The sequence below is a fragment of the Oncorhynchus masou genome, chromosome 11, assembly GCF_036934945.1.
Source record: "Oncorhynchus masou masou isolate Uvic2021 chromosome 11, UVic_Omas_1.1, whole genome shotgun sequence".
Lineage (NCBI taxonomy): Eukaryota > Metazoa > Chordata > Actinopteri > Salmoniformes > Salmonidae > Oncorhynchus > Oncorhynchus masou.
The window spans coordinates 33,949,908-33,977,664 of record NC_088222.1 but is presented as its reverse complement, the minus strand read 5'-3'; the positions used below and the strand labels follow the sequence as shown (position 1 = coordinate 33,977,664).

The 27,757-nt window shown below is 43.7% G+C and overlaps 1 protein-coding gene across 1 annotated transcript in view; it reads right to left on the bottom strand.

Annotated features, from left to right (window-relative positions):
• Nucleotides 1-684: 684 nt before the first annotated feature.
• LOC135548579 (coxsackievirus and adenovirus receptor homolog) overlaps nt 685-27,757 on the bottom strand; it is a 60,216-nt gene continuing 33,143 nt past the window's right edge. The window contains exons 2-7 of the mRNA XM_064978330.1: nt 20,557-20,726; nt 15,382-15,586; nt 10,821-10,976; nt 10,064-10,186; nt 9,777-9,915; nt 685-8,174 (exon numbers count right to left, since the gene is read on the bottom strand). Coding sequence (XP_064834402.1) covers nt 7,889-8,174; nt 9,777-9,915; nt 10,064-10,186; nt 10,821-10,976; nt 15,382-15,586; nt 20,557-20,726 — 1,079 coding nt within the window. The 3' untranslated portion in view covers nt 685-7,888. The remainder of the gene's footprint in view (nt 8,175-9,776; nt 9,916-10,063; nt 10,187-10,820; nt 10,977-15,381; nt 15,587-20,556; nt 20,727-27,757) is intronic.

The window sequence follows — 27,757 nt, the reverse complement described above, 5'->3', positions numbered from 1 at the left end:
TGCCTACCCAGACAGACACAACAGACCCTCAGAGCTATTGATCCAGCTACCAATATGTCAAAATCATGAGCAAGAGGGCAACATAAAAACAGATTTTAAAAATCTGGATGCACACACATCAAAGTCAAACTTTTACAATTCATAACATGCCTGATCCATCCAAATCATTAATCTTAGTTACTCCACTGTATCCAACTCAGTTGAGCTGCTATCGGAGCTCATTTGTACCACGCTGCTTATTAGCTGTGACTCGCCATGCCAATAATTAGCAACCACATTAACTAGGACAGGAAATTGTCTATAATTGAAAGTGGCTAAGTCAATTTTGACTTCTAGTGTTCCCTCAGTCCTTTCATAGAGTAGAGGAGTGAGGACGTGTTGTGAGAGGGCAAAGTGCTAAGACATTACTCCCCTGTTCCCTGAAGTCAAACCAGCCCAGGAGTAGGGGGAGACGGGGCAATTGTATATTTTTGGCCTTTTGCTCTTTTACTGAGACCGCTTGAACTAGGCCAGTCATTTTTTTATAGAAGAAATTTGCATCTGTCTCCTAATCATTCATACCATTTAAAACTCTGTACATAAAACGGTTGAATCACAATAGTGATTTAAATCTGAATAGTCCAGACTTTACATTTGGCTCTGTGCCAAACAGTAGTTGGGGTCAAATATAACACTTAAAAAATGTACTAAATAAACACTCTTTTATTCAGTTTTGATTTTATCTTTATTTTATCAGGGAGTCATACTAATACCAAGGTATGTTTTACAGATAAGCCCTGAATTACAGTACCAGTCAAAAGTTTGGACATGCCTCCTCGTTCAAGGGTTTTTATTTATTTTTTACATCAAAACTATGAAATAACACATATGGAATCATGTAGTAACCAAATAAGTGTTAAACAAATCAAAATATATTTTATATTTGAGGTTCTTCAAAGTAGTCACCCTTTGCCCTGATTACAGCTTTACACACTCTTGGCATTCTCTCAACCAGCTTCATGAGGTAGTCACCTGGAATGCATTTCAATTAACAGATGTGCCTTGTTAAAAAGTTAATTTGTGGAATTTCATTCCTTCTTAATGCGTTTGAGCCAATCAGATGTGTTGTGACAACATAGGGGTGGAATAGAGAAGATAGCCCTATTTAGTAAAAAAGGTCCATATTATGGCAAGAATAAGCAAAGAGAAAGTACAGTCCATCATTACTTTAAGACATGAAGGTCAGTCAATACGGAGCATTTCAAGAACTTTGTGCAGTCACAAAAACCATCAAGCGCTATGATGAACCTGGCTCTCATGAGGACCGCCACATGAAAGGAAGACCCAGAGTTACCTCTGCTGCAGAGTTACCTGCCTCAGAAATGGGCAATTAACTGCACCTCAGATTGCAGCCCAAATAAATTCTTCACAGAGTTCAAGTAACAGACACATCTCAACATCAACTGTTCAGAGGAAACTGCGTGAATCAGGCCTCCATGGTCGAATTGCTGCAAAGTAACCACGACTAAAGGACACCAATAAGAAGAAGAGACTTGTTTCGGCAAAGAAACACGAGCAATGGACATTAGACCGGTGGAAAGATGTCCTTTGGTCTGATGAGTCCAAATTTGAGGTTTTTGGTTCCAACCACCGTGTCTTTGTGAAACGCAGATTAGGATGATCTCCGCATGTGTGGTTCCCACCGTGAAGCATGGAGGAGGAGGTGTAATGTTGCTTTGCTGGTGACATTGTTAGTGATTTATTTAGAAATCAAGGTAAACCTAACCAGCATGGCTACCACAGCATTCTGCAGCAATACGCCATCCCATTTGGTTTGCGCTTAGTGGGACTATCATTTGATTTTCAATGGGACAATGACCCAAAACACACCTCCAGGCTGTGTAAGGGCTATTTGACCAAGAAGGAGAGCGATGGAGTGTTGCATCAGATGACCTGGCCTCCACAATCACCCGACCTCAACCCAATTGAGATGGTTTGGGATGAGTTGGACCGCAGAGTGAAGAAAAAACAGCCAACATATGTGGGAACTCCTTGCCAAGAGTGTGCAAAGCGGTCATCAAGTCAAAGGGTGGCTACTTTGAAGTATCTCAAATATAAAATATATTTTGATTTGTAACACTTTTTTGGTTACTACAGGATTCCATGTGTAATTTCATAGTTTTGATGTCTTCACTATTATTCTACAATGTAGAAAATAGTAAAAATAAAGAAAAATCCTGAGTAGGTGTGTCCAAACTTTTGACTAATACTATACATTAATTACAGAAAAAACACCAATATGAATACAAAATGCAAGCAGAAAGAAAAACAGTCTTTAAAAAAACAAACATTCATCATTAAAAAGGTCCTCAATCAGCTTTCTGAATTGCCCTAGAGGCACCAGAACATAACATTTTAAAGCTGATATACCTAACTCATTAGAGACCAAAGTAATTCCCTGAGTTAACGTCGCTGAGACTGAGTGTGTATGTTGCGAGTTACCCCAGTCTCAGCGATGTTAACTCTGGAAATTCCTTTGGTCTCTACTGAGTTAGGTATATCAGCTTCAAATACTGATAAACTGCATCCAATTGCTTTTTATGAAGTGGCAGCTGCGTTCATATGACGTCACCATAGTCTAGGACCAATAGGACAGTTGACTGAATAATTTGCTTTCTATTTGGCGAGAGGCAGACATATTTCTATAGAAAAAGCCAATTTTTATCCTCAACTTCTCAATATGCTTTTTAAAAGACACAAATATCTGGATAGATGTCAAGTAGGGACAAGATCAATATGGACATAATCCAAAGTACATATGCTTAAAATCAGTTATTTTTATGCATTTAATATTCACTTCAGATCAACGTTTTTCTGTAATAGAATGAAGGCAGACAGTAGTTCAGATAGAGCCTGGTCAACCGTGGGGGCAATAGCATACACCACAGGATCATCGGCATACGTTTACAAGTTACAATTTTTCAGAATTAATATTGTTAACGTAAACAGTAAAAGGTACAGGACCCAGAATCAACCCCTGCGGGACACCTTTTTGTAATGTCCAGAAAACCTGATTTAACACCATCAGTCAATACACATTGAGTTCGATCTGTCAAGTCATTTTTGTTAACAGTTACATCCAGGCCTCTGAATTAGCAGTGAGTGATGAAACTTATCAGGTCAATGAAGAGGATAGCACAATGTTGCCTTTTATCCATACAGCTAAACACATCATTTAGAACTAGGGATGCAGCAGAGATAGTACTATGGCCTGGTATAAAAACTCAACTGATGTACATTTAGAAATACATTTCAAAGATTACGAAAGATCTCAGCTGAGAAGGAATCAAGGATTCTAAAATTTTATGGGCCGCCTTCCAAATCTTGGGGATAGTACCAGATATAACCGTCAGGTTAAAAATATAGGTTAATGATTTAGCAATCAGAGGGGCAGAGAGCTGTAAATTGTTGAAAGAAAACAAAAATTCACCAGAAGTTGATGGGTTAACCGTCGAGTCAGCTAGAGGCTGGCAGATAATTGCTAGGCAGGAAAGAAGAGGAATTTGTACACTTTAGGGCACTTCCCTTAAAAAGAATGTGTTCATCTGTTTATGAATGATATCAGACAGAGTATGTAATGATTTTGCGATAAATATGTATTTTTATGTACCTGACCAATAGTTACAGTTATACCCATTTGTGCATTCAGTCTCAAAACAGTCTGAACAGTCTGATGGTTCTCAGTTCATATCTGTTTACAACGTCTTTGGCCCTCTACAGGACCCCAAGGCTATTTAAAGTTATTATTGGTATAATTCATATCTTAAAATGAAAATAGTTTAAAAAAATAATTTGGCTGCTTGGCTCAGGGCCATTTTAACACTCCGTTACAATTGCCCCCAACCTTAGCAGTCAAACTCAAGAGAGTTGTGACATTTAGCCAACATGGTGATGAACATTATGCTAGTTTGAAATATTGGAAAGTACAAAAAAATATACAGTCGGTGGAAAAAACTAAGTTCACCCCTAAAAAGCAAACATTTGCTTATAAAACGAGCAAATTTAGAAATTTAGATACCTTTCTAGTAGGGAGAGAACCTAAACAGGTATGTACTGAGTGAGTTTCATTACTAGCTTATTTCTGTTTGGAGAAATTCAAGTTGTTACAATTTCTACCGGTCTCCCCTACACAGTTTCGATTCAAGCGATATGCCCAACACGAACCAGGCTGTGCTGGCTCTGATATTTTATTTTCACATAGTCCTTTCCAGCATGGCTCAAGCAACTCTGGTGGATGCGTACCCAGGCCAGTCCAGTACAGCTCGGCCCTATGGTGCGAATCAGGCTAGTATACGTAATGCTCTAGTGCTGCCTGTTTCAATGGAGCTGTGGATTTTTGCCAAGCGGTTTCTGATCGTAGTGCCTCTGTGCTTCATTGATTAATTATAGTCATTAGAGGTTAGAAAGTCACCTCAACTGGCGTTAGGGGTGAAAATCACTGCCCGATTAAAATGAATCAGAATGGAAGCCTGCAGGAGGCCAGCCAGGGCTCCAGAGGATAAAGATAGGCTGGCTGCTGAGACCTGGTTAGAGAAAAGCACTATGATTTAAGACAAAGTCAACAGCTGCTGCTATGGAAAAGAAAGGACTATTTTTTTCATTTTATGTCCTTTTATTATTTAAAAATACAGCACAAAAAATGACACAAAGAAAAATTAAAAACAGGTTTGATCACACAATGTGCAAACAAACCCCCGAAAGAAAAATATTAATACAATATTAGTACACTTCTTTTAAAAGCTACAGTAAATATCATGTTAGTAGTTCTTATCATTAATTTCCGGAGTTGAGAGGGACTGTACAATATGACTCTGTACAGTTTGTCAGCAGTTGAAGGTCTATTCTACTAAAATACTAATATATATATATATATATATCTGGGCCCCCTCCAGACATTCACACACACACACACTCAGTTCCCTGGGCTTGGAGAGAACTGACAGCTTTTCCACCTTGGGGTAGTGCATGGGGTGGGTTTTACTTCACATCCTGCCTCGGTGCAGCAGGAGGATGTGGCTGCTGTCCCATGGGTGTGAAGTTACACCTGCCACAATGAGGAGAGGCGCGGGACTATTGTACAATTCAGAAAGTGCTCTACACCCATCACCTCCACTTCATCCACCCCAAATCTACCACATTCTATTCACACACAGAACGGGCTCTGTTACAATAACCATGCTAGTATACTATTTAGAATCTGGACACACACACATCCATGTCAAACTCATACAATCCATAACATGGCTGATCCATCAAATAATCATTCATATTCATTCTAACTAAGATGCTAATGTGGATCCTGAAACAGAGCTATAGTGCCCAGCTGAATGAGCAGGCTTTCACCCTCTACTGTTATTGATAACACCCAGCGATCATGTTTTAGATACACATTAACCAAGCAAAGTACTGCAGAGCATCATTATACATACAGAGCACTAGAGGAAGTGTGGTGGGATAAGTTCTAGAGATCGTATCACATTTACAGTACATTTACACATACAACCAAAGCCTTCATACAAATAAAACAAAAAATTAAATAATGAATTAAAAAAGAAGCAACAACTGTATGAGTCAATGTTTGGGAAATGTTTTAAAACATTGCAACAGTTTAAATACAGAGCTAATGTAAACTGCGATGCAGTATTACACAGGATCCGGAACCATGTAAAGTGGACTGGTTATTATGCCCGATGTAGGCCTGGTACTACAGGTCCATTATAGCCAAACTATAAGTACTGAAGCCAACTCTTGTGCCAAGCACCATACATGGCAATGATAGTTGGCTACAAAACATACATATATGGCGCACATCAACAATAAAAGGCAACCAGGGAGGTGTCTGTGTCCACTGAGACATCTACTTAGGGGCCTGTGTGTGTGATACAAGTCAGTACAGACAAGGCACAGTGATGTCAATCACAGAAACAAGTCATCTGGGCTGAGCAGAAGCACTGGGGCTGTGAGTAAGACTGGGACCAGCCTGTTGTGACTGACTGCATGATAGAGCTAGGGTACAGCATGGGAACCCTAGAGAACAGTTACTGTACTGTAGGTGCAGCCTAAAGCTGTGAACACCTGTGACTCAGTATTCTAATGTTTACTTCTTCCCCTGAACACTCACTTCCTTCCATATATCATGTAACATACTTAGTAACATACTGTAACATACATGTACATCCTTCATTTATCCTTCACAAATGGTGGTGCATGAACGAACCACTAAACTTAATAATGACCATTGAAAGAGGTGGTTCATTGCCATATTGAATCCTAGGTATGCGGTACCAAATCCAGAATGTGTTCTGGGAACGACTGTGGGGAGACCTTTTGGTTGTATGGTTAAACAACAGAGAGGGTTAATAATAGCGAACAGTGTAACCGCAGTCATCCTGCTAATACGAAATGTGTGTTGGGGGAGGGGTGTACTGGTGGGGTGAGAAGGGTTGGGGGCCTGAGCTGGTGGCAGTCAAACACAATCAAATATGATTGTTCAGTGAAGCCACACCCCCCTATTCTCCAACACACTGCCTGTTCTAGGAACTTGTAGAGAGGGGAGGGAAAAAGGGAGAAGATGGGGTGTAAGCCTGGCAAAGAAACAACAATCCACCAATCACAAGATGGGGTGGCTTAACTCCCCCCCCCCCCGTGTCGTTGACCAACCCTGACCGTCTGTCCCTCCCAGCCCAAGCTAGACCATTCAAATGGTCAACTGCTCTCAGGGCTGGCAAACATGCCCATTACATCAGCCAGTCCAACCAGTGGAATGAACATCTTAATAAAGGTAACCACATGATAAAACTAATTTGAAAATCTTGAATCCCTTCGGCAACCCCTATTCTTAAAATAGATTAAACAAATGTGTGTGTGTGGAGGGGTTATTGTCAAATATGAAAAATATTTGAAAAAATGTTACTGAGAGATTTGATATAAACCTTTGTCTGATTATATTTTTGGCATTTCATCCAAAAGACTGTGGAGTAGGACTGTACATTTCCTCCACCCAGAAACACATCAATACAGCTGTCATACTTTCACAGTACAAACCCACCATAGGCCAATCAGAGACCTTGGTTTGCTCTGCACACATCTCTAGGGACCGGGCCAGCTAGATTAAAAAGCACCATGCATTCAACTATGTACAAAGCAACCTTTCTGAATTGACCATTAAAATGTATCTAGCCACCCTAGTATTTTTGTGTCTGCTTATCAGAAAGATCAGGAAGTAAAATTCATAGAAGGATCTGTTGTTTTTTGCCTTCAGTAAATAGTTCACAGTGGGCCTGATGTGATATGGTACAGTACTGCATCTCTTTTCTCCTCAGTACGGCACCACAGCTGATGATGAGTGGTGGAGGACATAATATCAGTCAGCCCAGTCACCCCACCTCCTCTCTGGCTAGTGTCCCCCAGTCCCACCCCTCCATCTCTCCAATTGCCAGACCAGCCCCCCACTTCCTCTCTGGCTAGTGTCCCCCAGTCCCACCCCTCCCTCTCTCCAGTTACCAGACCAGCCCCCTACCTACTCTCTGGCTAGTGTCCCCCAGTCCCACCCCTCCTTCTCTCTAGTTGCCAGACCAGCCCCCCACTTCCTCTCTGGCTAGTGTCCCCCAGTCCCACCCCTCCCTCTCTCCAGTTACCAGACCAGCCCCCTACCTACTCTCTGGCTAGTGTCCCCCAGTCCCACCCCTCCCTCTCTCCAGTAACCAGACCAGCCCCCTACCTACTCTCTGGCTAGTGTCCCCCAGTCCCAAACCCTCCCTTTCTCTAGTTGCCAGACCAGCCCCCCACCTCCTCTCTGGCTAGTGTCCCCCAGTCCCAAACCCTCCCTTTCTCCTTCGCTCTCTCTCCATTACACAATGGAGCCGTCCTTGTTTTGGGCGGGGATCATGACGGGGATGCCGCCCATGCGACTGAGGTTACGGCCGGCTATCTTGCTGGCGACAGGCGGTGGCAGGGGTGTGTGGCTGGGGGGCCTCTCATACTCCTCCACAGAGGGGATCTTGTCATACTGGGGCTTGAGGGCATACTCATGCAGGTTGGAGGGGGACATGGAGCCCAGGGAGGAACGCTGGCTGCCCACGCTGGTGAAAGAGCGAGCCGTCGACACGCGGCTCTTCGGAGGGGGAACGTCCTCTCTGAGAAAGGGGGGGAAAAGAGTGAGATGGGCAATGTAAACAACAAGAGACAAGCTTTTCCACTCCCCTTTCACATTCACTTGGGATTTCACCTAGTTGTCCAGCCAGACAGATTCAGAGAGTGATCAACAATGATATAAGATTGATATAAGAGAAAGACAGAATGGGGTGGGAGTGACAGAAAGAGGGGGTGAAAGAGAGAAACAGGCAAACAGAGAGAGGAGACAGGCAGAAAAAGGGAGAGGACAGACTGACTGAAAGAGAGAGGGTGAGGCGAGTGAAAGAGACAGAGACAGAAAGAGGGCGAGAGACAGAAAGAGAGAGAAACAGACAGAGGACGAGCAGAAAGAGGGAAGGGACAGACTAACTGAAAGAGAGGTTGAGGTGAGTGAAAGAGACACAGACAGAGGGAGACAGAATGACAGAAAGTGTGGGAGACAGAAAAACAGACGGAGACAGTGAGATGGGACAGACAGAGTGGGTGAAAGGTAGTGAGAAAGATTATAGCTAGTGACGATGGGATGTAGTTCTCGCTGTGCCAGCTCTGATCAGGCACAGTAATATTCTCAACAGTGGTAACTAAGCAACATTCATTCCCACCAACCCCTTTCTACTCCCAGAGCAACACAATTAACACATAATAACCTGCAATAATCCATTAAAGAGCTCATTCAAACAGCCTGAGGGGCCAGTGGCTCTGAATATGTTGGTAAATGTGTGTGCACAAGTGTTTGTGTATGCATTAATATCCCTAAGCGTGTATTAGTGTCTGTATGCGTGCCGCCGTGTGTGTGTGTGTGCCAGGACTGGGCACACAGACACAGTGCTCATTGGGCTAATTCTCATGGTGCTCCACTGTGCTGCCAGGCAGATAGACAGTGTCCAGGCTGATGCTAGCAGACCCAAAGACCCAAAGACAGAGAGACAGAGAGGATGCTGTGTGGATGGAACACTGTGTCCAGGGGGGCTGGGCAGGACAGACACAGGAACCACAGAACAAATCAAAAATACAAAACTGATTAACAGACGTTTATTTGAAGAAGGGGGAAAAAGCTGATGCGACAACCTTTTGTCCGTGTCCTTTGCTGTGTGCGTGACCGGATAGGGAGGAGCTGGGGCCAGAGAACGTGGCACGGTCACGCTTTCTTTGATTTATTGCAGGCTACAGCAGCCAAATTACCGAAATAAAAGACAACCTTTAGAGGAACCTATACACTCTTCCCTCAATGCTATTAAGATAGTTGTAATGTACTGTATACTGTTATATGTGGTTATATGTGGAATCACGGACATTGAAAGTTAGTGTTGTGCAATGACATTATGTGCAATGCTCAGTGACCTGGACACTAAGGGGATGTGCAATATTGCGTATATGAGGGCGGGGGGTAGTTATGTTATGGGGAAGGGAGGGGTCAAGTCATTAAACTGTCATTTCTGTTGTTCTTCATTAATGTGTATGTTTACGATGTCTGGCTATTCTATCGCAGTGCATTTTTGTCAAGCAAATGTCTGTGAACATCTGACAAACACATCTAATCTAATAGCAGTTGGATGCAGTTAATGCCAATGCTGTACAATGGTGTAATAATGCAGTGACCGTACCTGATCTCGTAAGAGATCTCCTTCTCGTACTTCTTCCTGTGGCGGGCGCGGCAGCAGCAGAAGAGGACGATGGCGATGATGATGAGGGCCAGCAGCACAGCGATGATGGCTCCAGCTATGATACCAGCAGTGTTGGGTGCTAGACCACAGATCATAAAAAATGATATATACACATGATACAATTCCACCATACAGCCAATACAGGTCCAAGCACCAATTCACGCCAGATAAATTAAAACATTGATAGTCTTCAATTAAAGAGCAGATAAAGGTGGTGAGGGACTCACGGGGAGTGATGCCAAGCTGTAGAATACACTCCTCCATGCCCACGTGGTTCTTAGCAGTGCAGCGGTAGGTTCCTGAGGAGCTGATGGACGCGTTCCTTACATTCATGGTGCCTCCCACAGGGTCTACAGACATAGAGAGGGGGAGAGGTTACAGGGGCACGTTCAGGAAGCCAAAAAGAAATTGGAAACATTTCTGTCCATTTACTTGAGTTGGCAGTGAATATCCATTATGTTTGAAATCATCAACTCCATCTGAGGATGGTGAAAACTTGTGTAACCAAATTGTGTTTTGTGAAAATCGTCAATAAATACAATGAGTATAGAAAATATTAAGAACACCTGCTCTTTCCATGACAGACTGACCAGGTGAATCCAGATTAAAGCAATGATCCCTTATTGATGTCACCTGTTAACCCCACTTCAATCAGTGTAGATGCAGGGGAGGAGACAGGTTAAAGAAGGATTGTTACGCCTAGAGACAATTGAGACATGGATTGTGTGCCATTCAGAAGGTGAATGGGCAAGACAAAAATGTAAGTGCCTTTGAACGGGGTATGGTAGTAGGTGCCCGGCGTTTTGTGTCAAATATTGCATTGCAATGCTGCTGGGTTTTTCATGCTCAACAGTTTCCTGTGTGTATCAAGAATGGTCCATTACCCAAAGGACATCCAGCCAACTTGGGGGGTCAACTGAATATTTGGAAGGTGTTCCTAATGTTTGATATACTCTGTGTATAATTACATCCTGGGTGTGTTACCTAGCACGGCTGAGGCAGGCAGAATCTTGCTGTCGCTGGTCTTCTCCCAGGTGTACTGCAGGGGGTTGGTCCCCTCACTGGACGTACACCTCAGGACCACGTCCTTACCCTCCTGGGTGGGGCCTTCAGTAGAGCATCTGGGCTTGGACGGCCTCACTGTCAGGGGAGAGGGCATAAGCTATTAGAGATGGCATACATGGCGGGAAACAGAAATTAGCTTGAAGCTACACAAACCCTTCCTGATTTTCCAATGCACACCCCCCTGGCAGGTTCCTGAGCTCTCTGTGTGTGTATGTGTGTGTCCCCTTCATAGCAGCACTCATCAGCATAATGACAGCAGTAATCAGGGTAATTGATACAGCTGCTGTCATTACAGGTGCTGTCACTAAAGATGATGAAGATTGGAGAGTGACGTGCGCACACACACATGGGGTAGGGCCTCTCTGGGAAAGCCAAGCGTACGCAAACAATTTCCTCAGTCTGTTGGCAGGAGATGTGATGAGAATTCAAAAGCAAACAAAGCCCCAAATTGAAACCAGGCCGGATCCAGTGCAAGTCAAAGATGAACAGACCAACTGACAGATTGTCTGTCTGTCTGCTGGAGAGGGTGGGATGAGGTATGGGTACTAAGCCAGGGGTGGGAGGTGGAGGGGCATTCTAAATATTGTCGTCTTTAGGAAGCCTGATTGGCCGTGTGTGAATGTGTGTGTGCGCGTCTGTGTGTATATATCTCTCTGTCTCTCTCTGTGTGCATCTCTCGGATAGAGCTTTGTGCTTTAGCGCTGACATCATGGTTTGGTAATGGGCGCTGTAACAACAAAGCCCAGGGAAAGGGAGGGGAGAGAGAGGAGAGGGAGGGGAGATCAGGGACAGGGACTTATCAGGCAGAACCATGTGGATTAACACCAGACAGCCCTGTCCTGTGGGACACGGCAGCACATAGATTAGTATGGGCTGTATGCTGCACTAAAAGGCAGGGGGTCAGGATGGACAGAACGAGAGAGGGGAGGAGAAATGGAAGAGAAATTAAATGAGTGCTGATGGACCGGGGGGGGGTGATATGAACGAGAGGAGGTAAAAAGAGAAAAATAATGTCTTGAGACAGATACTGTAGAGAGTGTGAGATCGGTTGTGGTGGACTACATGGATGTGGTGTAATATGGAGTGCTGAAGATAAGGAGATGTATTGGTTGTGGTGGACTACATTGAGGTACTGATAGGACACAGTATAGATAAAGGGAGAGTGATACATTGTGGTAGACCACAGTAGGGTGGCTATAAAGACAATGAGGGATCGGTTGGGACTGAGGCCAGGGAGACAGAAAGATTGGCTTTAGAGAGGTCTAGGTAGGGCTGATTGGTTGTTTGGACTCAGGTCAGGGAGTGATTGGCATGTTAAATACTGTAGTGGTGTATGAGTAATGAGATAGTGATTGGGACTAAGGTGAGGGAGAGAGGACTTGTGATTGGCTGCCCGAAAGCTGTAGTGAGGTAGCGGCAGACACTGATCAGTTGCGAGGGTTGCTGACATGCCTGTCCGGTGTGCTGCACTGACTGCAGGTGTGCCCTCTCCTTCTGTTACCTTCACTGTCCATCTTCATACAGGGAGACAACACGCACACAGCTCCTAACGTTACCTGCACTCAGGACAAATGCCCGTGTGTATGTATGTGCGTGTGTGTCTACTTCCTGAGAGAGTGTGACCGTGTCCGTCCCTGCCAATGCGCTCGGGAGTATTTACGTTCTGGTGACGATATTGACCTGAAGGTAAACTGCGGCGCAGGCAAGATGTCTTCCTGTCTCCTAGTCACACTGCTCTCCTCTAGAATAGGAATAGCTCTGCCTGAGTGGTCAATGCCTTTAGGCCTGTCAGACCCACTACCTGGCGGCGGCACTAAACTAGTAAAGACACTAGATGACCAGCTCTGTGGCCAAGAAATTCCTCTGCACAGCTCCCTAAGGACCATCACCATCTGCCTGCCTAGGTATTTGCTCTAGTCAGCTCAAGCCCATCTCTCCTTGGCTGGCTCAGGTACACTGAACAAATCTAACCTTCCTTCCTGCAGACCTGAGAGAGGCTTCGAGCCAGCCTTGCTGGTGTAAAGGAATGGCTAAAAAGACAGGTTGTTTTTGTCTAGTTCCTGGTAAAGGAAGGTAAATATAACACCAACAGATCATGTCACAAAACCAGTTTCTCAGATGTGGTTAACCAGGAAAACAACCGTGTCCTAATCACATTTTATTCAGGCAAACACAGTGTTTATGAGAAATCCTTCATCAGTGCGGGGCTCTAATAACCGTTCATATGTTTGACCACAGCCGTCAGCCCACACTGCTTTTCATATGTACATATGCTGACTGGTTGAGTGACTTTCTGTATGTTCAGAGTAAAGTTGACTCACCGAGCAGCCATACACGGCAAGTCTGTTTGCGCAGACGTCACTATGAATGTTCTGCCTATTCTATACCCACTGTCATGTATGATATACGGTTAGCTTGCTGAGTGGCTGTCATAAGGCCCGTATCACTTCATTTTACACTACTTTACTGTCACTTAGCAACAATGAAACAGCTGGCTGAGGCAACATTACATTATGTGTGATGCTCAACAATCACACCATCATTTAATTGCAAAGCAAAACACTTAGCATACATAATTTCAGAACAAGGCAGCATTAATGTACATTTGACAATACTTAACTACATTCAATAGGCTATTTTGATGTCATCTGATATTGACAGCCATTTCCCTACCGTATATGGACTGAATGGGATTGCAATATCAAGGAAAATGCTCGATCAATACACACCACTAGGATTATTAAACATAACGCCATTCTAGAGGGGTATTGCATAAACACTTCTCTAGTGAGCCACATGCACCCTTTAAAAGGCATTATGCTTGGAGGTTTTACTGAACAGATACAGTTGAAGTCGGAAATTTACATACACTTAGGTTGGAGTCATTAAAACTTGTTTTTCAACCACTCCACACATTTCTACATTGAGCATGACAAGTAATTTTCCCAACAATTATTTACAGACAGATTACTTCACTTACAATTCACTGTATAATAATTCCAGTGGGTCAGAAGTTTACATACACTAAGTTGACTGTGCCTTTAAACAGCTTGGAAAATTACAGAAAATGACATCATGGCTTTAGAAGCTTCTAATAGGCCAATTAACATAATTTTAGTCAATTGGAGGTGTACCTGTGGATGTATTTCAAGGCCTACCTTCAAACTCAGTGCCTATTTGCTTGACATCATGGGAAAATCAAAATAAATTAGCCAAGACCTCAGAATTTATTTTGTAGACCTCCACAAGTCTGGTTCATCCTTGGGAGCAATTTCAGAATGCCTGAAGGTACCACGTTCATCTGTACAAACAACAGTACGCAAGTATAAACACCATGGCACCACGCAGCCGTCATACCGCTCAGGACGGAGACGCGTTCTGTCTCCTAGAAATGAACGTACTTTGGTGCGAAAAGTGCAAATCAATCCCAGAACAACAGCAAAGGACCTTGTGAAGATGCTGGAGGAAACAGGTACATAAGTATCTATATCCACAGCAAAACTAGTCCTATATCAACATAACCTGAAAGGCCGCTCAGCAAGGAAGAAGCCACAGCTCCAAAACCACCATAAAAAGCCAGACTACGGTTTGCAACTGCACATGGGGACAAAGATCGTACTTTTTGGAGAAATGTCCTCTGGTCTGATGAAACAAAATAGAACTGTTTGGCCATAATGACCATCATTATCTTTGCAGGAAAAAGGGGGATGCTTGCAAGCCGAAGAACACCATCCCAACTGTGAAGCACGGGGGTGGCTGCATCATGTTGTGGGGTTGCTTTGCTGCAGTAGGGACTGGTGCACTTCACAAAATAGATGGCATCACGAGTGAAAATTATGTGGATATATTGAAGCAACAGCTCAAGACATCAGTCAGGAAGTCTTTTTTTTTTGCTTGGTCGCAAATGGGTCTTCCAAATGGACAATGACCCCAAGCATACTTCCAAAGTTGTAGCAAAATGGCTTAAGGACAACAAAGTCGAGGTATTGGAGTAGCCATCACAAAGCCCTGACCTCAATCCCATAGAGAATTTGTGGGCAGAACTGAAAAAGCGTGTGTGAGCAGGGAGGCCTACAAACCTGACTCAGTTACACCAGCTCTGTCAGATGGAATGGGCCATAATCCACCCAACCTATTGTGGAAAGTTTGTGGAAGGCTACCCGAAATGTTTGACCCAAGTTAAACAATTTAAAAGGCAATGCTACCAAATACTAATTGAGTGTATGTAAAATTCTGACCCACTGGGAATGTGATGAAAGAAATAAAAGCTGAAATAAAATCACTCTACTAATATTTCAAATTCTTAAAATAAAGTGATCCGAACTGACCTAACCAGGGAATTCTTACTAGGATTAAATGTCAGGGATTGTGAAAAGCTGAGTTTAAACATATTTGGCTAAGGTGTATGTAAACTTCCGACTTCAACTGTAGATAGCAGAGTAGCGGCTGTTTAAAACGTAATCCATGGCAACCCACTCACCCATGACGGTCAGTAGCATCTTTCTGCTGCGGATGCCCGGGGCCTTCTTCACCTTGCATTGGTAGGTCCCCGTGTCTGAGGACTTCAGACCAGTCAGGTTGATGGAAGCGTCGCCATTCTTTGGGTCAGGTGAGTTGAAGTGGGCCCGCCCCTTCACTGCAGGGTAGTAGTCCTCATAGGCCCTGTCCCCAGAGTACAGGATCACCTGGGGGTGGAGGGAGGAAGAGAACATGAGGGAGGGAAAGAGAGGGAATAGACCGAGAATTAGAGAGAGATAGCTGGGTGTAATGGAGTTACAACTTTTCAGAAAAACAAGTCAAAGCTGGTTATTAAGAGTGAGTGCAAAGCCCAACCCCCTTCTCTGTTTACTAAAACAACAGACACTGAAATGAAGAGTCAGTGTATTGTTATGTCCCTAATGTTCTATGCTCTGGCTTGTTTTTGACCTTTCTTTTCTGTGCTGCTGAGCTATGGCACGGAACAAACAAAGCCCTACTGTGGAGTCAAAGCAACACCTGCTGTGTCAACAGAGACATAAAGAGAGAGAGCTATGACCTGAGCTCAGCAGCAGCCCCCAGCCCTACCTTCATCTCCCCTACCCCCGTCTGTCTCTCCCCCTCCGACACAGCGCTCAGAGGAGAAGCCAGAAGATGGAGTCAAGGTGGAGCTAACGGACAACAAGCCGCACACGAGCAGCACGGAAGCAAAGTAAACAAAACACCACAACCACGGCACGAAAGAGGGAGGGAGGGCTAAACAATTCTCTCACATCGCAGGCAGACAACACATACACAAATATATTCAACATTTTCCATGGAGCTTGTCAGAGACGGGGGCTTGTGTTGTGTGCAGTGATCACCATCATACACACGCACTGGAGGAGAGTAGAGGAAAAACTGAGTAGGCCTCCTAATGAACACAGAGGTCCAAGGGAGAGCGGAAGGGAAGAGAAAACACCAAAAGAGAGACGAACAGAACGGAAAGACGGTGAGGGAGCGAGAGAAAAGAAAACAAAGAGAAAGAGAACCGGAGGGATGGTGGGCTGTGAGGGAGCGAGAGAACAGAAAACAAAGAGAAAGAGAACCGGAGGGATGGTGGGCTGTGAGATGTCTAACAGCTCGGCTGGGGAGCCTTGTTGTTGACCCCACGGCAGGGCTGCCAAGCCAAGGCTGTGTAGGCTAAGCTACATCTTGTATCTATTAGCCACGTAAACCGTAATGCATTCCACCTGGATCCCAGGAGAGACATGGAGCCCTCAAACTAACTTCCCTGGGATCAGAGCAAAGGCAGCAATAACAAAGCGATGAGAGAAGGTGGAGGAAAGGAAATTAAATTGCCTGAGGCACTGGGGTAAAGACAGGCAACAAGCACTCCCTCTGACACTGAGACACAATCTCAGACACACACAGACTACAATCTTGTACACACCACATGTAATAACGTGGCTCAATAAAACAAATCCTATATAAATCCTACGTACTGGAAATCAAAGAGCAGACGTTAGTGAGAAGAGAAACAGACAAGCAGAGTTGAAAACAAGGACACGTTCTGATTCAGAACAGGTAGACCAGTACTACAGTATCCATCTGGTGAGGTCAGACTGAAATATTGCACTAAGGGACCTCTTCTCATAATTATAATAGTACATTGTATTAGTTAGGGTGGCACCTTTGTGGACATTTAAAGTCACCTTAAATAGTAATGAACTAATAAAGAAAATAGTAAAAAATAAAACAAATAAAAAAGGGAAACAACCTCTATTATACTGGTTGTAGCAGCACCAGGAGTGAGACAAAGGTTCAGTTACTTACATGGGGCCATATAAAGATGAGGTCATCGTCATGTGACTCCCCTGCACGGAGAGGGTGGGGCTAATTTGAGAGGCAAAACAGGGAGTGGTATCACCTGTGTACACTACACTCAATGTCCCGGTCTGTCTGACTCTGTCGACAGTGTTCTTGCGTCTTTGGTAAAGTCGGGCTTTTCTCCTGACTCAGCCGTGCCCCTATAGTCAGGTTCAGAAATGTACCTTGGCTCCAAATTGAATCTCAAGGTTTAACCTGAACCACTACACTTTCATGTCAGATTTTCTTCAGTAAACAAAGCTCTAGTGCTTTCCTCAAGGACACAAACCTTTATCAATCCACCAGGAATTTGAAGCAGCTAGCTACCGTTCCATTCTCCCAGCTAACCTTGAGAATATAGCGCTAAAGGCAACTATCATTAATGTATTTTCATGACTGTAGTTACCATTATCGTAGTTGAGAATACAATACTGAGGTCGCAACCTGCTTCCAGCCTATCAGCAATGTCCCCGCGATGAGCGCTAAATGCTAATTATCTCTGCATGGCATTTCAGGCCAACAAAAAGGTGCATTAGCTATTGTTCACTTATTCCCTGAATTCGGATATGTTGGTATATACGAAATAAACAGACCACAACTCCCAAATAAATTTTCTGATGCAAGCAGTGCATTGTTTTTTCCCTACTTTAGAAATACAAAAATGCCAGTTTGACTGTGCAAACTCAAAGTAGTCTGTCATAGGGAGTGGTACGTAAAGGGTCCGCCCCCTCCAGTCTACCTCTACACTCAATATCTTCTTCACGCCTCCAATTCCATCCTCTCCTCTCTCCTCCACTCCCTCTTCTTTGCTACTTCTCCTTATCTCCTTTTGTCATTATATCCCATCTACTCTCCCTCAATCTCCTCCCCCCTTCCAGCAGAGTAGATCAGTACCACACATCCAGTAGTCTTGCCAGCCAGTACAGTGTAGCCCCAGCATCACCCCTCCCCTTCTCGCTCTCTGGACGTCCAGTAGTCCAGCCTGCCAGTACAGTGTAGCCCCAGCATCACCCCTCCCCTTCTCGCTCTCTGGACATCCAGTAGTCCAGCCTGCCAGTACAGTGTAGCCCCAGCCCCATCATCACCCCTCCCCCTTCTCGCTCTCTGGACATCCAGTAGTCCAGCCTGCCAGTACAGCGTAGCCCCAGCTCTGGTTTGCCAGCACTAATCCTACTGGGCACTGTCACATACACCAAGCCAGCCCTGCAGCCACTGAACTTAACAGGCCACTAATTACTGATAATACACATGACATCACCCCACCAGGGCGCAAGTAGGTTGTGTGCGTGTGTTTGTCTGTCTATGCACTGAGTGTCCCTCTGATTGGACAATTAATATCTACCCGCTCAGAGGAAGATAGAAACTTGGCCGTTGTGAATGAAGAAATGGTCTGGTGAGATTGTGGCCCTTGTAAAAGATTGGAGACAGTTTGATGCGCAATGAATGTCACAACAAAAATAATGAGCAGTGAAGCTAAACTCTGAGTATGGAACATTCAAAACATGTCTACAGCTGAGTACAACTAGAGAGGAGGTAGACCACAAACGGAAAACCACCCACAACTGGGTTCTACAGTTATATCCACATGAGCATTGTAGTCTTTACACAGAAATGTCAAACCTGGGGAGTACAATGACGGCTCTATAATAATGTTATTTTTTGGGAAATACGCCACTTCTTCCACCCCCACCCCTCCCAATTAATCATCAGTGGTTCCCATTCTAAATAAAATGAAGTAGGTCAAAAACAAATAGAGCTCTCCTGAGGCACTGCTCCCCAATTTAAAAAAAACTGCATTTTGCAGAGACAATGGAGGGAGAGGAGAGAGCAGGGCTGGGCTGGAAGTAGGAGCCAGGGAGGAATGGTGAGAGGGACAGCTAATGAAGGGCTCCTACTGATCTTCTTCTAGCCCTGGACAAAAAAAAGAAAAAACTCAGGCCATGGGGGACAAGGAGAGAGAGATAGAGAGGATGCAGAGGCATCAATAGCGGAGGAGTGGAACGGAGAGACACAAGAGAGACTCCCCCACCATTCAGAGGCCTGGAGTGAGGCCATCTATCCCTCTATAAGCTTCTAGCTACATGTCCTCAGGCAATGCATGGGCTATGTGGATCTGTCTATTCTCTCAGCAGCCTTGTGTACCCCATACCTCCAGACTACAGAGGGATGACGTGGTCCGTACACAGAGCTGCTGGGTTCTCACAGCACGGCTGCAAGGTGGCATTCCACTCAATAGAGGTACCATGCAGAGAGCAGGTGGGTGAGGTCAAAGAGCCAACTGACACACCCCCACAAACCCCTTCTCACGCACGCACTCACGAGCGTGCACAGTAATCGCCCGACATCAGTGCCCGACATCAGTGCCCGACATCAGTGCCCGACATCAGTGCCCGACATCACTAATTCTCTTGTGGCTGAATGTAAGCAAGTCCCCGCAGCAATGTTCCAACATCTAGTGGAAAGCCTTTGAAGAAGAGTGGAGGTTGTTATAGCAGCAAAGGGTGAACAAACTCCATACTAAATGCCCATGATTTTGGAATGAGATGTTCGACGAGCAGGTGGCCACATACTTTTGGTCATGTATTGTATTTCATCGAACATATCCAGGAAATGCATGCATTTTGAGGTCCAACCTGTCAAAATAGGATCCTGAATGATCAGATATATTTTTGTGTCTTCAGAGAATTTGCCGTCATCTTTGTGCATATTGGACTATAGGCTACATTACTCACCACCTGAGGAAGTGGGAATTCACAACACTTAGCTAGACGTTCCATTGCTAGGCTATATGATGTAGGCCTATTCGGTCCGCAGGCGCATCAAAGGTGAGAAATACATTATATATATACAGACACTGACAGAAAGCAGCGACTCTCCTCTCTGTAAAGAGAACATTATTTTTCCCTCAATAGCATTTTGTGCTTCTCAGAATGCATCTCGCCCTCCTCCGTGCGGACAGTGGGGAGAGGGAGTGAGAGTCAGCAGCCGACAGTGAAAGAGGGACAGGCAGATGCATTCATAGCAGAATCAACATAATGCATAGACTATTACTGTTGACCAGATAATGGTTTTAGAATAATTGACAGGAACATTGTGTAGCTAAATCAACTAAAATTACTGACGTACACAAAATGCTTCGCTAAAAGGAAGCCAATGTCAGTCATTTTTAGTTTATTGTCCCAGCTCTCACATAACACTTCTGATGAAACACTGGATAGTTCCGCCACAATATGATGAATTCTGACATACCAAAAGAAGGAATAACCCCCAAACCCTTTTTTCATGGATGAAAGAACAAACACAACTCGGAAGGACCCCATTAAACACACACCACTTTGTCCTCTTTCTGGTTGTCGGAGGCCAGTAGGCTCCATTCGATGTCCAGGGGGCCAGAGTCCACGGGGGCCAGAGAAAACTGACAATCCAGCTTGACACTCTCACTGCTGGCCTTCTCTATGGACGTGGGTCCCTGGGACGTGATCTCCAGGCCATGGGCTACACCTGGACACAGAGAGGGAGGGAGAGGAAGATCATTAGCCTAATAGCACACACTGATTGCATGGCATTCCCTTCATTAGCACATTGGGGCTAAAGATCGAATTAGAATGACTAAGTCTATGACGCTACTTCTGAAACAAATCAGGATTCCATCCGAGTGCCTCGTTGTTCACACTTATGTTTCAGTTAAAAGGAACTGTCCAGTGTTACCACATTTCTATCAAATATGATCTAGAATTAATTATAATACGAGTTAAATAGTTTTTTCCTCAGCCCAGTCAAGCAGCTTTCGTGTCACAATTGTGTGGGCGTATACCAGTCATAAAAAATATTAATACGAGTAGACCGCCGATTGGCCAGCTCAGCCTGCTCACGAGGATGACATCATCCTATTTGAGGACACATTATTTGAGACACACGTTTTTTCCATTTAGTTTTATATGTGCTCAAACTCTACTCCCCAACCACAGCACTCCGTTCTGCCACCCCTGGGCTCTTGGCCTTCCCACCTCCCCGATAATGGGTATCTTAAATTAATCCCACGTCACCCCCACAAAAAAAGAGAAACAAAAAGAGCACTGGCTTTGCTGTTAACTATTTTAGGGGGAAAATATACTTGCTACGACTGATGTGTGTCTCACCCAGCCATCTTGAAATGAATTAACTAATTGTAAATCACTCTGGATAAGAGTGTCTACTATATGACTATAATGTAGACACAACTTTGAGGTAGGGCTAGGCGATACATAAAATTAATTCAAGTGTATGTTCTCGCGATATTCCAAATGCCTGTATCTCAGAATCAAGGTTTTTTGAAAAACATTTTTTTATTAGTATTTATGTCCACTTCTTCTCATGTTGTCTTTTTGGTTGTCTCGATTGCTCCTCCTGTACTGTGCACCTTACCATTTACACCAGAGATCTGTAAATAATGACGAGATGCTCATGTCTCCACCATAACAACAGGAGTTGTTGTCCCAAAAGGCAGGAAGGCAAGTGACAATCTTATGTTCAAAATAAGCACATAGGGGTTATTTTGGACATATTTTGGTGAGAGAGAAACATCTCGCTTTGTCTCTTTCTCTATGGCTTACATACACCCCCAAAGCCCCTCCCTCTACCACTCACAACAACAAGATGAGAGATCACTTATTCTTCTTTGGCAAGCGATTTCAAATGGCTATTTGCATTTGAGGTTCGGTCTAACAGAATCATTCACATGGACACCAAAACACATTGAGCCATTATTTTCCTGTAATAGAGAAGTCCATCTTTCATCTCCTCAAATTTCAAGCAGAGCAGACACTACTAAAGTAGATGTACCAATAAACATTAATTCTGGAAAATGCATGCCCAGTTTGTTGTGCGCGCATTACGGTACCACATACTGCTAGCAGCATTTTTGTCAAATAAATATTGTTATACCATTTGTTTAGTCTGTTTTATAAACGTGCAAAAGCATAAAATATAACAAATTGCCAACATGTTCTTATTCTGAGAAATAAGGTAGGCCACTTGATTTCAACATCTGAACTAAGTGGATAGGCTAGCATGCTTTTCAATCAGTTGGAGACAGAAGGGTGTGTTCATAACAATTCAACTGTTTTGCACTGATATCTAGCAAATAGAGTCAAGTTGGCTAAATTTGAAATGTAAGTATTAGCTGGCTACTCACTAGCATGAGGGATGGTGCTTGAGAGATTGTTTATGAGACCGGTGTTAATTTTCTATGAGACCTGCTACATGATTAATGAATGTGCATTATGCATGGTTCTGGTTAAATTTGTAACAAAAAAGGGCATTTTTAATAGACAGACCCGAAAGCCAGATCAGTGATTATTGCAAAACAAAGCAGGTAAAACTATTTAACCTAGTGGTTAAGAGCTTTGGGCCAATAACCAAAGTGTCGCTGGTTCGAATCCCCGAGCCGACGAGGTAAAACAAATTATAAGTCGCTCTGGATAAGAGCGTCTGCTAAATGACTCAAATGTAAATGTTTTACGCTTGTGGAAAGCGTTTATTCAGTCTAGGTATAATTTCACAAACCGTAAATTCATTAGATTATTGCTGATTGTTTTAAATGCGGTCTATTTGACCTTTTAATTGTACAACAAATCTTATTTAGAGAGAAAAATATATATATTTAAACGAGCTATATATCGTGACGGTTCGAAAAAAAATAATAGAGATTTGAGTTTTAGACCGTATCGCCGAGCCCTACTTTGAGGTAGGGTTTTTCTCCAATTTATGGTTTGGACACAAATAAGAGTATAGGATGAGTAAACAACATTATTAGTTAACAGAATAATAACATTTAAAAGTCATATCTTCACTTGACAGTTACTTTAAGGTTTAAAATGAGTATTTTGGTTAACTGGATTATTTCAAATCTTTGAAATAGAGCCTTATTAAAATTGTTATTATGAGGTCAAGTGCTACTTCAATAAAGGCAAAACACATCTTTGTAAAATGTGAACTACACAGGGAAGAGGTTTATAATAAAGCAGACCGAATAGGTTATGTATAAAAATAAATAAAAGCGTAGCTCTGCTCATCACCCAAATAGAGCATCATGTTTCTCAAGGAGTAATTCTTAGAATGAATAAACATATTTTCCTGGTATCATCAACGGAGCTAAAGATTTTCTCCATTCAATTCAATAAGAGCTTTAAGCCCTCAGCATGGAACCACAGTCCATAGAGAATGGAGTTGTCACATGCTGCCGCCACATAGAAAAATCCTTTTGACAGTCAGTCGCCTTCCACTGTCAGAACTAAAATTGCAGATTTTTTAAAACTAGTCTGCTAGGTTATATCCCCTCGATGTGGCTCACAGATTACTAGTTGTGTATAATTCAATAGCATTGAAATGATACTGTGTACAGAAAATACATTTTTACTACAACCTGGTGAAACAAATCAGAATTAGTGCACACACGCACACGCGCACACGCACACGAGACCAGAGCCTGGGTTGAAACTGCATTCTGTAATCTAAAAGTAAGCAGGGAGCTGGAGCAGGTTTTGGATGCGGGCCATGGGCAGTTCAGACCCCGAGTGAGTTTCATCAATCGTACGCCCCTGCTGCATGTTCTGCCAGCCCAATGTTTTAAAGTAATCTGTGTGTCATTTGGTGGTAGGGAGATAAGGAGATGGCGCAGACAGACACGGCTGCTCTGCTTCTAGCTCCTAAGAAACTTTGCAGTAGTTTGTGTTATTTCTTACATTATTAGCCCAGAATGTTTTTTGTGTTATTACATACAGCCGGAAGTAAGTCACCAGCATTACAACTTTCCCCGAATTGGATTCTTTGTTCATACCCCCCAGGGCAATTGTGACTAACCACCTGGATTCGGCCTAATGTTGCAAAATTTGAAATTGTGTTGTTTTTTTTTACATTGGATAAAAGTAGAGACTCTACAAAATGGTATATCACACACTGCATGAGAAACAATGGGAAAGTAATTCTATTTTGAAAGTTGATGAACTTGTAACCTCACTTTTGAGAAAATGGCCTTTGAATGTTTTGGTATCTAGTGAAGAGTTATTCTTTATCTACACCCATTCAGCATCATTTACACCCTCTTAAGCTTTAGCCCCACCCATCTCGTTACGCTCTTCGGGCACTTCACGCTCTGACCAATGATTTGTTTACCCATGGATAACATGAAAACAGCCTAACCAGCTCTGCTGGCAACAATTTCATTACGCTTTTTGCAGATGTTTACTGACACCGGCCATATTCAACGGGTGTTGTACACACATCACGTAACGTTAGCTAACGAGCCAGCTAGCTAACGTTAGCTAGTTAAACAACAATGAACAGTGCCAACAATGCCACAGTGCTGGGAGCTAACCAACCAGGTTCAATGTTAGCTAGCTAGGCTGTAACTAGAAAATAAACGGCTCTGGGATACGAATAACATCAGCTAGGGAGCCAGCCAGCGTTAGCTACCTAGCTAACAGTACACTTTAGCTGAGGACATAAGCTAGCTAGGTAAACAATGATCCTAGCTAAGTAAACAAAGTAAGTTCACACACGTCACGTAATGTTAGCTAACGAGCCAGCCAGCTAACTTTAGCTAGTTAAACAACAAACAGTGCCAACAATGCCACAGTGCTGGGAGCTAACAAACCACGTTCAATGTGCACTGGTGTTTTCTCCATCTCTTCAGCTAACATACTCTAATTCCAGTGATCCTCCAGAAAGTGGAGAGCAACACTTATGCAGCTCCACTACACAAGCCGCGTTCGACAGGATTACCAACAGACTGATGAGCTCAAATAGACAGAAGCCAAACACTGACGCTTACACGGACACCATAGTACCCTCCAAGCTCATCGTTAATCTCGGGGCCCTTGGTCTGAACATCGCCCTGTGCAACTGGGTCCTGGACTTCCTGACGGGCTGCCCCCAGGTGGCGAAGTTAGGAAACACTTCCACTTTGCTGATCCTCAACACAGGGGCCCTACAAAGGTGCATGCTCAGCCCCATCCTGTAATCCCTTTACACCCATGACTGCGTGGCCATGCACGCCTCCAACACAATCAGGTTTGCAGACAACAGTAGTAGGCCTGATTACCAACAATGACGAGACAGACTACAGGGAGGAGGTGAAGGCCCTGGCGGAGTGGTGCCAACATAAAAACGAAGGAGCTGATCGTGGACTTCAGGAAACAGCAGAGGGAGCACGTCCCATCCGCGTCGACAGGACTGCGGTGGAGAGGTAGAATGCTTCAAGCTCCTCGGCGTACACATCATGGACACTCTGAAATGGTCCACCCACACAGACAGTGTGGTGAAGGAGACGCAACAGTGCCTCTTCAACTTCAGGAGGCTGAAGAAATTCAGCCTGGCCCAAGACCCTCACAAATGTTTACAGATGCACAATTGAGGACATCCTGTCGGGCTGCATCACCGCCTGGTACAGCAACTGCACCACCCGCAATTGCAGGACTCTCTAGAGGGTGGTGCGGTCTGCCCAACGCATCACCGGGGGCACACTGCGTGCCCTATACGACATCTACAGCACCTGTCGTCACAGGAAGGCCAAAAATGATCATCAACCACCTGAGCCACGGCCTGTTCACCCCGCTATCATCCAGAAGTCAGTACAGGTGTATCAAAGCTGGGACAGAGAGACTGAAAAACAGCTTCTATCTCAAGGCCACTGTTAAATAGCCATCACTAGCCAGCTACCACCCGGCTACTCAACCCTGCACCATAGAGGCTGCTGCCCTATATACATAGATGTGGAATCACAGGCCACTTTAATAATGTTTATATAGTGCTTTATTCATCTTATATGTATATACTGTATTCTATTGTACAATATTTAGTCAATGCCACTCCGACATGATCGTCCTAATATTTATAGATTTCTTAATTCCATTCATTTACTTTTAGATGTGTGTATTGTTGTGTATTGTTAGATACTACTGCACTGTTGGAGCTAGGATCACAAGAATTTTGCTACACCCCCAATAACATCTGCTAAATATGTGTATGTAACCAATACATTTTGATTTGGTAGGAGCCTGTCGTGCTAGGGGGCACGCAGCATCCAAGAACCCCAACAGAAGACATAAGACACAGAAGTTTTGGTCCTGCTTTATTTGAAGGGTATCTTCATAGAGCACGACATCGATGCTTCACAAATCAACCTGTAACCATATCACGCTCTATAAAGATTCATGTGGCATAACTGTGTGACAACCATCAATACATTTCACATTTATTCATCTTTTATAGATCATGAAATATGGTTACAGATGATTTGTGACCCATTTATACAGTGCTTATGAAGCCTATATGAATGCTTTATGAAGCCTATATGAATGCTTTATGAAGCCTATATGAATGCTTTATGAAGCCTATATGAATGCTTTATGAAGCCTATATGCTGAAGGTCCGTTTTCTGTTCTCCCCTCATTTGTCTGCAATGTGGAGGGTTGTGTGGAGGGATGTTGTGTGTTGCAGATGTTTCTCCACCCTAGAGAGCCAAGGGATATCATAACACATACCGTAATTTCTGGACTAATAAGTGCACCTGAATATAAACCGCACCCACTGAATTTTTTTACAAATATGTATTTTGTACATAAATAAGCCGCACATGTCTATAAGCCGCAGGTGCCTACCGGTACATTGAAACAAATTAACTTTACACAGCCTTTAAATGAAACAAGGCTTGTAACAAAAATAAATAAGCTTTTAAACGAAACGAAAAATAAAAAAAATTGCAGTAAACAGTAGCCTACCAAGAAAGTCATTGGTCACCATCTTCCTCCTCCTGTGCACTGAAACCACTGAAGTCATCTCCTTCGGTGTCGGAGTTGAATAGCCTCAGAATTGCTTCATCCGATGTTGGATCGCTGTCCTCTTCAACACGCAACAGTCCAGCCTTTCGAAACCCGTTGATGATAGTGGATTTTTTGACAATGCTCCACGCTGTCAGCAGCTCTATTTCCTTTTCCAACAGCCAGATCGATCGCCTTCAACTTGAAAGCTGCATCATATGCATTTCTCCATATCTTTGCCATGATGAGGGTGACAAAATGACTACCGTCATCAGAATGAGGGGAAGTTTGAGCGCGCTCGATTTACGTCACATTATGTGACGGTGCTCAGTTTTTTGGCGGCATGAATCTTGTGAAAGCGGGAAAAATCCATAAATTAGCCGCGTCATTGTATAAACCGTGAGGTTCAAAGCGTGGGAATAAAGTAGCGGCTTATGGTCCGGAAATTACGGTACACAAGCTCCCAAATGATAATTTCCATGGTGATGAGAATATATATATATACATACACACACACACATACATATATATACACACACAGTATAGTCCCTATTACATAATGGTTCACAATCAACAGGAGGTTGAACAAGAATGAAAAGCACAATGCAAATAGATTACACTTGGAACATCCCTTGTGTCATTCTTTGAACTGAAGGCACACTGTATTTGTGGTGAGAGTGTTGTCAGCACAATGATGCTGCCAACCTCCTGGAGCCTGTTTGTCTAGTCCTGAAG